Below are 14770 nucleotides of genomic sequence, written 5' to 3'. Positions count from 1 at the left end.
TTTGATGATTGCTGCTTTATAATACAGTTTAATACCTGGTACAGCTAGGCCACCTTCCCTTGCATTTCTTTTCATTAATTCGATATTCTGGACCTTTTGTTCTTCCAGATGAATTTTGTTTTTTTCTAGCTCTAAAAAATAATTTTTTGGTAGTTTGATTGGTATGGCACTGAATAAGTAATTTAGGTAGAAGAGACTTGAGCTATTTTAATAATACTTTGAGATGATAGGAAGTACTCTTCAATAAGTCACATTTACGTAGTACTTTAAGGTTTAAAATGTTTCTGTCAATCTTCTAACTAGCATAAGCTAGTCAGGACCTAGAGGATCTCTCAATTTTTTCATATCAGAGAGAAAACTAAAATCACCTTGCTCATTTGGATCTTCATCAAAAATACAGTTAATTTCAGAAAAGATGCTGGTCATTATGACCATTGTGCCCTAATGTATAGAAGTATGCCAGTGCAGAGAGATAAATAGTCTGATGATAACTGACATTCAGTTCATCAGAAATAATGATTACACTTATCTTAACACAGAGCACTGTTCTTAGGAAGAAAGAGGATTTAGTTAAACCACAATCCCATTCCACATCCACTCTATGGAACATAATAGTCTAATAGCGCTTCATGGTTTATAAGCCATTCTGCTTAGATTATGTTTTTTCATCTTGGTGACATCTCTGTGAGAGTGCAGGTGTTCTACTCATGTAGAGAGGAGGATACTAAGATCCAGAGTTGTTAATAAATGTCCATGTTCATACGAGTGTGTAGTAGGGGGTGGTTTTGGGACTTGAACTTAGGCTTCCTGATACCAAATCTTATGCTTTTTCTACTACGCCATATTGCCTCTTCTGCAGTAATTGTTGATACATTCTGCTAGTACTCTGTTACTAAGCTGGTGCCTAAAAATGTTTTTATATACCATCCCCAAAATTAAATAGCTTTATCTATTACATTTTAAGCTGTGTTTTAAAAGGGGGCTTTTAAAGTCTGCTTTATGGTTCAGTAGGCCTCGATTGTTTTGAAGATTTTTTTAAATGGAAGTGGTTAGGAAGGAAGCCTTTTAATATTTCTTTGTTTCTTCCAGAAATCAGAATGGATGACCACAACTTGCAATCATGCACTTTATGCTATTTGTGATGTGTTCACACAGTTTTACGAAGCTTTAAATGAAGTTTTGCTTTCTGATGTATTTGCACAGCTACACTGGTGTGTAAAACAAGGTACTCTTCAAATTTATATGCAGTGTTTTTCTGGGTATGTTCATTGGATGATAAGTAGATGCTAAGAATGCTGCAGTATAATTTTTTTAAGACCCCAATGGCCAGCACAGTGTGTAACTTAATTGTGTGGACCAGAAAAATAGAATCCTCCTCCTCCCCAAAAAAGGTATTTATTTTTCTTTTGTTACAAGGACTTAATTGTATCAAGACAGTTACTGCTAAAGGGAAGTCTTATAGAAGAGGGGTTAGGCTTATTCTGCTGGGTCCCAAAAGAGAGACACTTTCTTGCAATTAGGGCTGTTTAATGTTTAGGACTGGCTGACCACTCCTTGGAGGCATTATGAAGAAAGGATTCACAATCTAGGTGGGACAAGTTGTAGGTGATCTGTGAAGTCCCTTCCATCCTATTCATAAGTGCTGTGCCTTTGTGTTTCTAGCCTTCTTGAGTCCATGTAAATGACCCTTTGCTTGAGCAGTGTGGGGTGACCGAGGAAAACCATCTAAATTTATGTTTATGTGAACTGTTCCTTATAAATGACCTTGACTTCTCTCTGCAGTTTGACCGTTAGGCAGTTCTGAGTTCCTGGAAAATACCCATTAAGGCGTTGGGTTTTTTACACTGTTGATTTTTTTTTTTAATTGATTTTTCCCACGTACAGTTTTACGCATCGGGTTTTCTTTACAAGTTTGAGTTCCAAATTCTCTCACACCTTCCTTTTCCTCCCCTCTCATTGAAAAGGCAAGCAACTTGATAAAGGTTATACATGCTCAGTCACGCAAAACATATTTCCATATTAGAACCTTTGACACCATTATTGGAAAGCACCAGTACTTACCCTTTTCATCCTAATCCCACAGTGGTGTCTGAAACGTGTTGATATGTTCCATGTACTCAGCTCCCTATTATTCTGTAATATTACATGTGGCTTGATAATGTTCATTGAGGACTCACTAGTAACCAAAAATTTTTCAGAGAGCTATCATGATAAAAATTTAGGAGGCAGAAAATACTTAAGATGATTATTATATTTGGAATTAAATAATCATAATACAGATTCCACCCTTTGTATCTCAAGTATTTTAAATGACTAAAATGCAATTGTAATAATTTTATGTAATATTAAAACATTGTCTGAATTTCCCACAATATCTATATTCCGTGTGCATTTTAACATTCCTTGGATATCAAAGTAACTATCCACAATAGTGAATAAGGGTGAACTGTTAGATTCATCCTACTATTAGTATTATATAAATTAGAACAGTAAGTGCAGAAAAAGAATATGAAATCCTATGAGAAAACATTATTTTCATCTAACTAGATCAGGAAAAGCTTCATGGAGGGGAGCTGGTCCACAGAGGGTGTAAGAGCACATAGAGTTGGCAGAGTACCGGTGACACAGGCTCTTAGCTCTTCACTTAGAGAACCTGTGTGGCACCACTGCTTTCACTGATATTTGCAAGGAGCATAACCACCAGTGGCATGAAGATGACACAGCTGGCATAGAAAAGGCAGCTAAAGTGTGTTGACAGATATTATCTTATTTTATAGATAATGAGCAACTGGCCCGATCTGGAACAAATTGTTTAGAAAACTTGGTAATATCAAATGGTGAGAAATTCAGCCCTGATGTTTGGGATGAAACTTGTAATTGTATGCTGGATATTTTCAAAACAACCATTCCACACATGTAAGTTTTAATGCAATGGCTGATGTGCAATTTACCCTGCATTCAGTCCTATTTTTTCCATTAACATTTTTCTCTCCCATCTCCTCTTCCCTTGCTTTAGTTTGCTGACGTGGAGGCCTGCTGGAATGGAAGACGATGCATCAGAAAAACACTTGGTAAAGTTGCTTAGTTTTTGCTTTCTTTTTTTTTTTCTTTTGGTCCTACATCCTTTTAAAAGTTGTCTGCCCCAAAAGTTTATAGCTCTGTAACCTGTGGGACACAAATAGGTTATAAGCTGCAGAATTGCGGTTTCAAAAAATTGTAAGTGAAGGGAAGAATGATGTGGTGAGAAAAGTCTAGGATTTAGATACAGAGGACCTAGGTTCAAATTCCATTTCAGTGGATGAATGGATCAGCAGTGGATCCCTGCTCAGGGGATGCCTGCCCACAGATTGACAGAATGGTTAAATAGATTGTGGCATATGGATTTTATTGAATAAAGTCACAGAGTAACAAATGGCAAATCAGAGGTCTGCATGTAAACATGGAAAGACTTGTGGGAGCTGATGAATGGTGAAGTAAGCTCAATGAACATAATATAGACAAGGATCATAGTAATGTAAATGAAAAAAGAGTGTTAAAAGAAAGCCAAACTCTTAGTAACCAATTTTGGTCCTATGGAGTAGATAATAAAACGTATCTCTCTCTTTCCTATGAGTGGTGAGGTGTGATATACTACATGTATTGGCAGATCAAATCGCTCTGTAAATTAGCTTTATTTGACTGTTCTCATTTGTTATAAGGGATTCAGTGCTGGGGATAGGGAGTATATCAAGAAATGACTAGTGTAGAAGATAAAAGGCATCAATCAAATATATGTTTTTTATCCTCAAAGAATGGGCATTAAGTGTTTAGGATTAAAATATCTATTGTTTTGAAATTTTTATAGAAGGAAAAATAATTCAAACTCTTCATTTCTCAAACATAATGCCTTTTAAGAGCACTGCAGTGAGCCGTCAGGGTTGATTTTATTTTGAGACAAGTGGGAAAGTTAAATGCAAGCAGTGCCAAAGAGATTAATGGTATGAAATAACCTTACTATATTATAGAAGTGGAGTCTTGCTTGGAAAATAAAATGCTTAGTAAATACTCTTCTTTTCTGATAAACTTGTAGGATCTGGATCTGGACCGCCAGTCTTTAAGCAGTATAGATAAAAATCCCTCCGAGAGAGGTCAGAGCCAGATTTCTAACCCAACTGATGACAGCTGGAAAGGTAGACCATATACAAGTAAGATTAGATTTTTATTATCATTATCATCATCAAAAAATTATTCTTAAACCTTTTAGGGTTGATATCCCTGTTATTCATTAATTTTAAAATATTTAAGTGTATACTACATGAATAGCACTTTGCTAAATACTGGGAAAGAAGATACAGTCATAAGATTCTGGGAGCAGAGAAATGAGATAAATATAAGATAATAATATGACAGTTGCATAGGAAGAAGACAAATGTAGGTGATCACATGAAGGAGGAATCAGTTTCAGGAAAGACTTCACAGCAGATGACTTCATGTTTGAACAACTTGAGGGGTGGGACAGTGGAAGAGACCTAGTAGGAAAACGTTTCCATATAAGTAAAGCTATGGTGTGGGATTTGTTAGGGAGAGACGGATTTTTCCTGTTTGATAGATGCCGTTAACATCTCTGAAAGCACAAAACAGAATTGTTTATTTTTAAAGTAAATTCAAAATTTTTTCTTCAGGAATTTCCCAGTAGCTTTTGAAATCACACATGTGCAGATCCCTGTGATAAGTGATAGAAAATGAGAGATTACACAGGACAGACCCCCTGCATTTCAGTAGCTTATAGTCCATCTCTGGAATGAGATCTGCACAGGTAGTATACTACACATTAGACTGTGCCAGATACAGAGAAGAAGAAGAGATCAGGAAGTTTTCAGTCGATGAGGTGGCTCTTCACAGAGCCTATAGAATGAGTGCTAGCAGGGTGAGAGGCAGTTGACTTGTAGTTGGAGTACTTCATGACAATCTTGGAGCCCTTAAATGTAGTGTAATTAAATCATTGAGACTGTGATTGGGATCTGCCTTCTACCAATTTTCTTGGCTTCTAATCCCTCACAAGTAAGCTACCTGGTTCCATTCTGACTAGCTACATCCGAAGAGGAATCAGTCATTTTTAAGCCAGTTTTTGAACTTCACACATCTTAAGCCCAAACTGAATCTGTAGTTTCATTGTCTGTTTCTATTTACATGTTGTGTCCAAATCCAGTTAAAGTTTTATGTTCTTAATTACTGCTGTAAAGTGCCAGAGTTTATTTTTGGCTTTTAATTTGCCTTGTCCACATAGACCAGAAGCTCTTTGCTGGCCTCCTCATCAAGTGTGTGGTTCAGCTGGAATTGATACAGACCATTGACAACATAGTATTCTATCCAGCAACCAGCAAAAAGGAGGATGCTGAGCACATGGTGGCAGCTCAGGTAAGGTCTCATGTTTAGAGCATCACAACTTATCCACCCAAACTCACTTTTATTTTTGTTGGTCGTACAACTTTTGGTAGGTATCTATCAGGTGCAGAGTACTTTGCTCATCATTGTAGGTGATACAAGGCTTATATAAGAAATTAACCCTACTTTCAGGGAACTCATTCAAGTAAGAGAATAAGAGTCCAACTTAGGGGTTAGACTACACCCTACTATGTTACCTCAGTTCATTAAAGCAGTACAGAGGACTACATAAGGTCTGAAGAGGAAAGTCTTTACCAATTTGGGATAATTAGAAATTCTTCCTAGAGAAGGGGGCATCTGAGTTGGACTTAGAAAGGGGATAGGTTAGGTAGGTATTGAGCATGTGAATAAGGGGCATCTCAGAGATTCTGAAGAATGCCAGAGAAAAGGCATGAGATTGCAGTACACTTGGAGAAGATTAATATGAAATAAGGATGAAAAAGAAGAGTGGCCCTATGAGGAAATCACTAAGCAACATCCCCATCTGGAGGCCTTGAAATAGGGAAAATATTCATCAAGTTGGAAATAGAGACCAGCTGGTATAGTGGTGCAAGCACTGTTAGAAAACCTGGATTCAGGTTCTGACTTTGTATATTCTTGAGTAAAATACTTTGCTTTTTTAAATCCAAGTTTTCTCACATAGAATAGGGATAATTCATTCAATAGATACCTCACAGACCTATGAAAAATCAAGTAAAATGGTGTCTTCTGAAGCACTCTGTAAATGATTAAGTGCAATACCAACTATAGTTATCCTTTTCACATCATGACTTTCTCCATTACAGTTTTGATATATTGTGAATCAGCATAAAAAATTAAATAGGAATTTTTGGGGAGTCTTGTGGAAGCCATAGGTGACACGCAATGGCCAGCAGATGGCACAGAACCTATGACCAAATACTTAGCCCAGATTTTACAATAATGTACTGTAAACACCCCATGAAAGGAAAAGAATAAATTGAGACTCCTTCTCTAGTGCAAAGAGAGGGCCAAAAATTTTTACATGGATTTTCCAGATAGTGGAGGCACCGTACTTCTCTCCCCCATGATGTGGAAGGGATAACTGTATTATTATTCACTATGTTTAAACTAGAAGCAGTTGATTGCAAATATGTCGGTGGGGATCCAGTCTCCTCCCCACCAAAAGGCAGTATTTTCCTTAATGCTAGGTGTATTCCTGTCTAATATCAAATCTTAGCCTCTTTACTTGCTAATATGCAAAAACTACTTCATCTAAATTATCTTCCTATTACAAATCCTATGCTGTCCCTCAATTATGCCTACTCTCACTTCTCAGAGAGACACACTGGATGCTGATATTCACATAGACACAGAGGATCAAGGAATGTATAAATACATGTCTTCACAGCATCTTTTTAAATTACTAGACTGTTTGCAAGAGTCTCATTCATTCTCAAAGGCCTTTAACTCAAATTATGAACAACGAACAGTCCTGTGGAGAGCAGGTAAGTAAAAATTAAATTGTACTAAGTAAGATGAGACAATCTGAGCACTTGTTTTACATTTTGTATTATAGCCAGAAAATATTATTTTCCTTGAGTTGTTTAGGGAGGAAATGCTTTAGCGGATGAAAATCAAATTCAAATAATTAATCTCACCTTAAAATTGTGCTGTGAAAAAGGATTATATGTGGATATATAAAGGGCCAAGGAAAAATTTAAAGTTTTTGAGTTTTCTCTTCCCAAATTACAAAAGCCTGTGTGTAGTAGGAGATGCATGGATTTTCTGCTTTTTCTCAGTCCTTCTCTTTGTCAAACAGAGTGACTTCATTTCTATAAAATATGCCTTTAAAAAGTATCACATATTTAAGTTTTCTCCTATATTTCCATTTCGTTCACAAAACAAACGCCCTAATCCATTTTTAAAAATTCTCCCAAATTTTATTCTTCTAATCATATATAGTAAAACATCACTGAAGGTAATGATGTCAGTGGCTTGTGTAGATTCTGTACATTTGACTTGGTTAGTCCCTTTGATTTGTTGTGAACCTTCCTATACTCTTACACATTTTGATTGCTTTATTAAATTAACTTTATGACATAAGACTGAGTGAGGGGCATTGCAGTAGAGTAGCCAGAATTGTCAGGATGACCTGGACTCAAGCCCTGCCTCTGACACACACTGGCTGTATGACCCTGGGCAAGTCACTTCTCTCAGGACTTTGGGCAACTCTCCAAGACGGAAAGTTGCTGATCTGCATTAGTAGAGAAAGTTCCCAACACCATTAAAATCACAGATAGAAACCAGAAAACCCCTTGAAACAGAAATCTGTAGTTGTGTCATAAAGGGCTATTGTATTTAAGGAGAAAATAAATGTGATTACTCTGATGCTATGTGACATTCTTATTTATTTTTTTACTAGGTGAAATTACCTCATGTGCCATGAACATGAATGTATAAAAATGTTTAGGTCTTTTTTAGCACTTCCAGAAGTAATTATTGTGCTTAAAGTCCTCATGTTCCTTCTGAATTGTTTTTTAAGAATTATTCCAAAAGTATTTATTTTGCATTAATCACTTTTAGGATTTAAAGGCAAATCTAAACCCAATCTTTTAAAACAAGAAACCAGCAGTCTGGCATGTTGTTTAAGAATCCTATTCCGAATGTACATTGATGAAAATCGCAAAGATTCCTGGGAGGAGATACAGCATCGACTTTTAACGTATGGCGGCTTGTTTTTTGTTTTTCAAAAAATGAGGGGTGGGGAGAGATAGAAAGATAGGGTGGACATCCCTTATTTAATGGTGATGGGAAAAGGAAAGAGTATTTATTAAAAAGATATTTATGTAGTGTGTGTATAAAACATATATAAAATGTTAATTGTATAGTACAAAACGGAATTAAAGTTGGAAGAACATCTAATACAGTGGGAAATACTCAAGTCTTTCTAGAATCAATGTGTGTCTATTACTAGCTTGTTGTTTGATTTTGCCTGGGTCCCTAAACTTTTATCTGAGTCTATTTACTTATCAGTAAAATGGAGATGGTAATGGTTGTCAAGGAGAGACACAGCATCACATGCTGAGAAAAAAAATTGGACCTTCAAAAGGCACTTTACAAATGTAAAATTACTACATGCTATAGCAATATCTGACACAATAATAACAATGTATATTTACATAATGTTTTAAGATTTACAGAGACCGTTCTTTGAAATAACCGTGTAAAGCAGGGTAAACAAGCATGATTATCCCCATTTTACAGAACAGGAAAACTGAGGTTCAGAGGTTAAAATACCTTTCTCAGGTTCATACAACAAGTAAAAGTCAGGGCCAGGACTTCAGCCACTAGGTTTTCTGATACATGTCCATTGATTTTTCTACAATTAATTTTCTGATGAAATATTTACAAATCTTGCTTGGTCTTTATAAGGCTTCTTTATTAGACTTAGTGGCAAAAAAGGATCTTAAAATATCAGACTTATGCTTAAGATGTGCTCCAGAGGTATTTATGTGTATGTTTATAAATCTCCAAAGAAAGAGATTTCATAACCTCTCTTAAGAAGATGTTAAAACCTTTTCTGTGACAGAAAACAAAATGAGAAGTATAAGTCTGAAAGACTTATACTTATATATGGTGGGAGAAAGTATGGATAATAAAACCACAAGAAAATTGGGTTTTCTATATAATCTTTGTTCCATCTTCTCTGTGTGCTTGGTTTATACGGTATTTGTTGTGTGTACTGTCTACATTGTGCATGTATATGTTGACTTGGAATTAGTGTCCCCTTCCTGTTTTATGAGTAGAGAGCTTGTCTTTCCAGGGCCACTGTGTGATATGCTTCTTTGCTGCCATAGTTTTTCTGCAGTGCTGGAAATAATCATTGAATGCTTGTTGCGTGAATGAACAGTATCCTGTAACCATAGATGAGCAATAACCCACTTCATTTTTCCCATAACATTTAGATTTGGATGTGAAATTGAGGTTCACATCTGATCTCTATTTATGTCTTATGTCCCCTGATGGATTATAGGCTTCTTGAGGGCAAGAACAGCATTGTATTTCTCTTTCTATTTCCACAAATTCTATTATTCCTTCAATGTGTTTTTATTAAGCACCTACAGAGTATCAGGCTAGAGATAAATAATATGTAGTTCCTACACTCAAGGAGCTTTTCATTCTAAGAGGAGAAAATAACACATGTATACCAATATCTATAATCCAAATCACATCTGACAGATCTATAAGAGGGGTACAAAGTTCTGAGAGACAGGTACAACATAGAATGCTCCTATCCAGAAAGATCTGGAAAGGCTTTATAGAAAAAGGGATATTTGAATTGGGGCTTGAAAGAGATAAGTCAATTGGTGGGAACAGAGGAAGAAGGTATTCTAAGCACAGGGAAGTATACACAAGCCAGGTAGGAAAGTAGGAGATGTGTTTGGGAAAATAGTTTGCTCTTGGTAAATATTTGGTAAATGATTATTGAATGAATGAATGAATTTATATAAGTATCTTCCTCTCTGATTTTCCCCCTAGTGTTTGTAGTGAAGCTCTTGGTTATTTTATTACCGTAAATTCAGAAAGCCATCGAGAGGCCTGGACAAACCTATTACTGTTACTTCTAACCAAAACGCTCAAGATAAGTGATGAAAAGGTAAATATTGTGATTTATTGTATTTTGTTTTTAAGTCTGAGCATTGTGTTTTACTTTTACTTAACTCACCCCATCTCTGAATATTTTAAGTTTAGAGTTGGGTTTTAATTACAACTCGAATAACACACATTGGCTTAGAAAGAATATAAGCTTTGAAATTGGTTTGGAATTTTAAAATTTATTACACTCTGCTATGAAAGGACACCAGAATCTAAGACTCAAGTTATTGAGGTTCTGAGTGTTATAGTCCAGGAAATGTTTGAATACCTTTATGTTGCTTTTTATTACCAATTAAAATGGCAGATAAAAAAATACCAATAATACAATTTCCCAGTGAAGATAAAGTTTTCTGACATATTTATGAAGAATTGGTTCTAAAGCTGAATGATTATGAATGAAAAGGAATGATTATGTTATCAAATACTTACTGAAAATGTTATCAGTGCATGCTAGGAAAAGACAAATCTGCATCTGTATTTCTGTAAATGATAAGCTCCTCATCTAATTTTATGTGATTCACAATTTTTTTTCTCTTTCCAGTTTAAAGCACATGCTTCCATGTATTACCCCTATTTATGTGAAATTATGCAGTTTGACCTGATCCCTGAGCTTCGAGCTGTTCTGCGGAAGTTTTTCCTCCGTATAGGTGCCGTGTACAAAATATGGATTCCAAAAGAGCCATTGCAACTAACAGGGACACAGCTGCCAGGCTGGTAGTTCCAAGCAAGGTTGGTTATTGCTGACCCTCCATTCACAAGGGGAGAAATGCTCATTGGTGCTTTACTGTGAAAACCAAGGAAGCAGCATTTTGCATTTCAAACTGTGGTTTAGAAGAGTGTCCATCCTACGCTGGCCAACAAGGAGCATCTCATAAAAGTAGCTTAACTAAGGATTGGTAATATATGATTTAAATTGTTGCATACTGAGTTAATAGTCAAATTGAAGTCTGTTTGTTTCACCCCTATCATTCTGTTCCTGTTTGCTGATTCAAGTCTGTCAAATCTGTCATTGAAAGATGCTGTCATTTTCTATCTAATTCACATAATTGGTTGTAAATGATTTATGGAGAGAATTTCTATCTTTGAAAATACTGAATATAGTTGTATAAGTTTGTGCTGTTTAGAGAGTATGTTAATAAAATATATTGTAATGGCTCACTGCCACCTAAAAACTAGGCTGGATTTTTTTTGTTGTTCTTTGAGTGTACACTAAGCTAGGTCGAGTTGGGTGTGTGTTCGTTTTGGATCATCTGTTGTTAGCCTAGTTTGTAGAAAGTAGAGGGAAAGGAGGTTTACCTCCCGCTGTTTGAGAGTTTTAAAAAGTATTTTATAGACAGCTTTTATCAAAAGTTTAAATGTGCTACAGTTAAGATTGAGCAGTAACAGTGACTGTAGTGAATGCCTCCTACCTCCCTACATACTAAATACCTTAGAGCTAAGCCATCAGAGAAGGCAAACACCTGAGGGAAATTGCTCAAACTGAAGTAAGAATGTATCTGGAATGTTAAAAAACGTTTCCAGAATTTGTTGTCCAATCTATTCCCTCTTAAATATAGTATATTAAGTAATAGTGAAAATGTCTATTAGCCAGAGTTAATTTATATTTGAATAATAAATAATCAGGGCATTTTTATTTTTATTACAGAACTGAGAGTGTGCCCCATTGTTAATATCATAGCTCTGCAGGACCTGTTAGTAGTGACTTTGGGGGAGAGAGGCGTCAGGCATCACACCATGATTTCTGCTGTCCAGAATCAGTGTGCTTACACTGAAGCGAGCACGTGTCAAAATGTTAGGACAGCCAGAAAACAGACAGGGTCAAGCACTGTAGTTAACCACCTCTGGTGACACACTTTGGATTAGGTTCTAGAATTCTCATCACACTGCTGACAGTGCAATAACCTAACTGTAGTATACCTGAACTATAAATGTAGTGGTCTGAAAACAATTTTCTGTTTGCAAAAGTATGGTCAAAATCCCATAATCTATATACTGTATCATGGGAAGGTCTCAAGCTTAATGTGTTATAGGCAAGGAAAATAAAATCCTTACTCTGTGCAATCTGAGCCCTTTCACGAGCTGCATCTAGCAGCACTGAGAATTTTAAAAGTATTATTCACAATTATTAAAATATATTTGTTTCTAACTACCCTCTGATCCTTTTAGTTGAATTTGAATTAATATAAATTTCTGGAGCCTTAGAGGCTGATATCTTGGGAAACCAGTTTGTATATCTGATGGATTTAGGCTTCTTTTTTGAGTAAGATTCCTGGTGCTTTTGTTAATAAAAGTTCTCACTAATGCTTTTTTTTTTTTTTTACAGCCTTGACTAGCAGGTTTTGGCCAGCAGAATTCTATATTGAGTTTTTTCTACCTACCCCCTAAGAGAGTTTAATTTTATTACCAAAGAAATAATAGGAATTTGGGGCCTTTAAGTTACTAAATGCACATAAGAAAGTTGAATTCAGTAGAATGGAATAAATAGGTTTATTTTACCATGACTCAAACATTTTTTAAATATAACCTGTACCTTATTTATGTTTGAAGTCATTGCTTCTTCACCTAGCAACATCCAACTCAGTACAAAGACTCATTCCCTGGTGCTGTAGGTTGTTATATATATGTGTCAGTAGTTTCTGTTGGTATTTGTTCATACTTAGCATAGCCAAAAAAACCAGGCATCTCTATCCGTGTGCATTCTGGTCCTCATAATGACTGCCCCTTTGCGTGGAGACACTTTTGTATGTGTTTTTAGTGTACCATTGTTTCACCAAACATGAACCATATGAATTTTCAGTCATATTAGCCACATGCTTCCATTGCTTTTAGTTTATTCCTTGAAAACACAGTATTGGGCAAAATTGCCTTGTGTAGGAGGCAGGTAGTTCCACAGAAGCCAGGTTATAAATGAGCAGTCAACCCAGCAGTAACCAGGGTTTCCTGATGTTAGATGGGGTTTGGTTATAACATATTACTGTTGCTGTTGTCAGATGATATTGGGCAAGGTATCATCCTGTAAGCTATGCCTGTGTTACTCTTTAAACACCTACTCTTGAATAATCACAAGATTTCTCTTCTCAGAAGTCTGGGGCAGCATTGCAAGCTATCCCTTTGAATATTCAAGCTTTAATTTATTTTTTTAATCATTTTAAGGAAAAGCCTTTTTTTGAACATGGCATTTTAGTTTTGCTGGCAATGCTCCTTTTAGAAAGCTTGATATAAAATCATTTAGAGCAGTTTCCATGATGCTGGGTTGGGAAAGTGCTGTCAAGAGCACTTAGCCTCCAGTAGTAGTAAGCTATCGAGCACAGGCTGATTCTTGAATAAGTTTATTCTTCTCCTTAGATTACTTCCTTAGGAGTTGACGTTACAACCTCTGCTGTTCAAAAATTGATGAAGTTGATATATGGGTGTCTGATTTTGGTGAGATTGCCATTTAGTAAAGCTGTAGAGTAGGGAAATGAAGCGCTCACAACCTTCTTTTTCACAGTGCTTTAAATGTTGATTGTGTCTCTAAACCACAATATTCTTTAAAATGTCAATGTTTCATATACCAGTTCTATTTTTTCTTCATTGTGAAATGGGGAACTATACAGCCATAGGCATCATGATGATGAACCTAGGAAGGGAAATTGGACATTTCTAGACAGAATTTTTTTCTGATAAAATATTCTATTGCTCCCTTTCCCATCCCTGTACACCAACATAACCAAAGAATATACATTACAAAAACTATATTCTCGTGTTGAAAAAAGGTCAAAATATTTAGGTAAAGGGTTAACTTTTGCACAAAATGAAAATAACCTAAACATTTTAAAAAATACTTTTTGATGATGGCTACAGCCTTCAAAAATAATCCGAAAAAATGCTAAAATACCTTTCTGACAAAGTTCAACCCAAGAGTGTCCATCTCTCATTCATTTCTAGTGTTTGTTGTTATGATGCAAATGGATATAAGTTTTAAATTTAAGCTGAGTCCCTAAATATGTATTTTTCCATTAATAGATATTATTTAAATTCAAATCTGTTTTTTCCATGAGAAACTTTGAAGTTTAAAAATAAAAACTGAGCATTTTAAAGACTGACTATGGCTAGCAACCTCTGGTCAAAAAAATTTAATACTGATCAAAGGTATTGTTTTCTCAATGTTCTGATTTTTAAAAAGATTTCTCTGCATATTGCATCAAATATATTTCATGTGCAAAAATGTATGTTTTACCTACTTAAAATGCCTAAAATTTAGTTAAATAGCTACTTTGGTTTAATCTACATGCTATAATTAAGTGCATTTAATATTGGTAATTTAATGAAAAGCATTCCTTACCCAATGGATGTATACATTTTTGAAAGAATGAGCAGAATTATATAATATGAAATGCTATGTAAAGTTTTCTATGTAAAAATATTATGTATAATACTGTTAAAATATTCCATGCTTTAATCAGGTGGCAAATCAATAAAGTTTTAAAAATGAAGTTGTTTTTAGTGTAGTAATTAAAGCCTATCAAGCTGTTGTTTTATGTTTGTCAGACAACTCTTCTTACCCATGCTCAGGCCCATGCCACTTCTGCCACCAGCTACTAGTGTCATCAGGCGCAGGTCACTTTCCCTCCCTGTAGAGGTTGTTGCGTTTGTCCTTCATTCAGGGAAATGATGACATGACTTGCAGTTGACTTTGATTTGAGTGAGGGAGGGCTGTGCAAGGTCACCAGCCTCACTTTCTCCTCCA

The 14770-nt window shown here is 35.6% G+C and overlaps 1 protein-coding gene across 1 annotated transcript in view; it reads left to right on the top strand.

Annotated features, from left to right (window-relative positions):
• ARFGEF2 (ADP ribosylation factor guanine nucleotide exchange factor 2) overlaps positions 1–14516 on the top strand; it is a 112864-nt gene extending 98348 nt beyond the window's left edge. Inside the window, exons 31-39 of the mRNA XM_036752533.1 lie at positions 1090–1225; positions 2778–2916; positions 3017–3071; positions 4070–4184; positions 5267–5397; positions 6722–6890; positions 7969–8107; positions 9925–10042; positions 10583–14516. Of these exons, the coding sequence (XP_036608428.1) occupies positions 1090–1225; positions 2778–2916; positions 3017–3071; positions 4070–4184; positions 5267–5397; positions 6722–6890; positions 7969–8107; positions 9925–10042; positions 10583–10759 (1179 nt within the window). The 3' untranslated portion in view covers positions 10760–14516. The remainder of the gene's footprint in view (positions 1–1089; positions 1226–2777; positions 2917–3016; positions 3072–4069; positions 4185–5266; positions 5398–6721; positions 6891–7968; positions 8108–9924; positions 10043–10582) is intronic.
• Positions 14517–14770: the final 254 nt, after the last annotated feature.

The sequence above is a fragment of the Trichosurus vulpecula genome, chromosome 3 (genome assembly GCF_011100635.1).
Source record: "Trichosurus vulpecula isolate mTriVul1 chromosome 3, mTriVul1.pri, whole genome shotgun sequence".
Classification (NCBI taxonomy): Eukaryota; Metazoa; Chordata; class Mammalia; order Diprotodontia; family Phalangeridae; genus Trichosurus; species Trichosurus vulpecula.
Note: the sequence above shows the minus strand (reverse complement) of the source record. Positions and strands in the feature narration are given on the sequence as shown.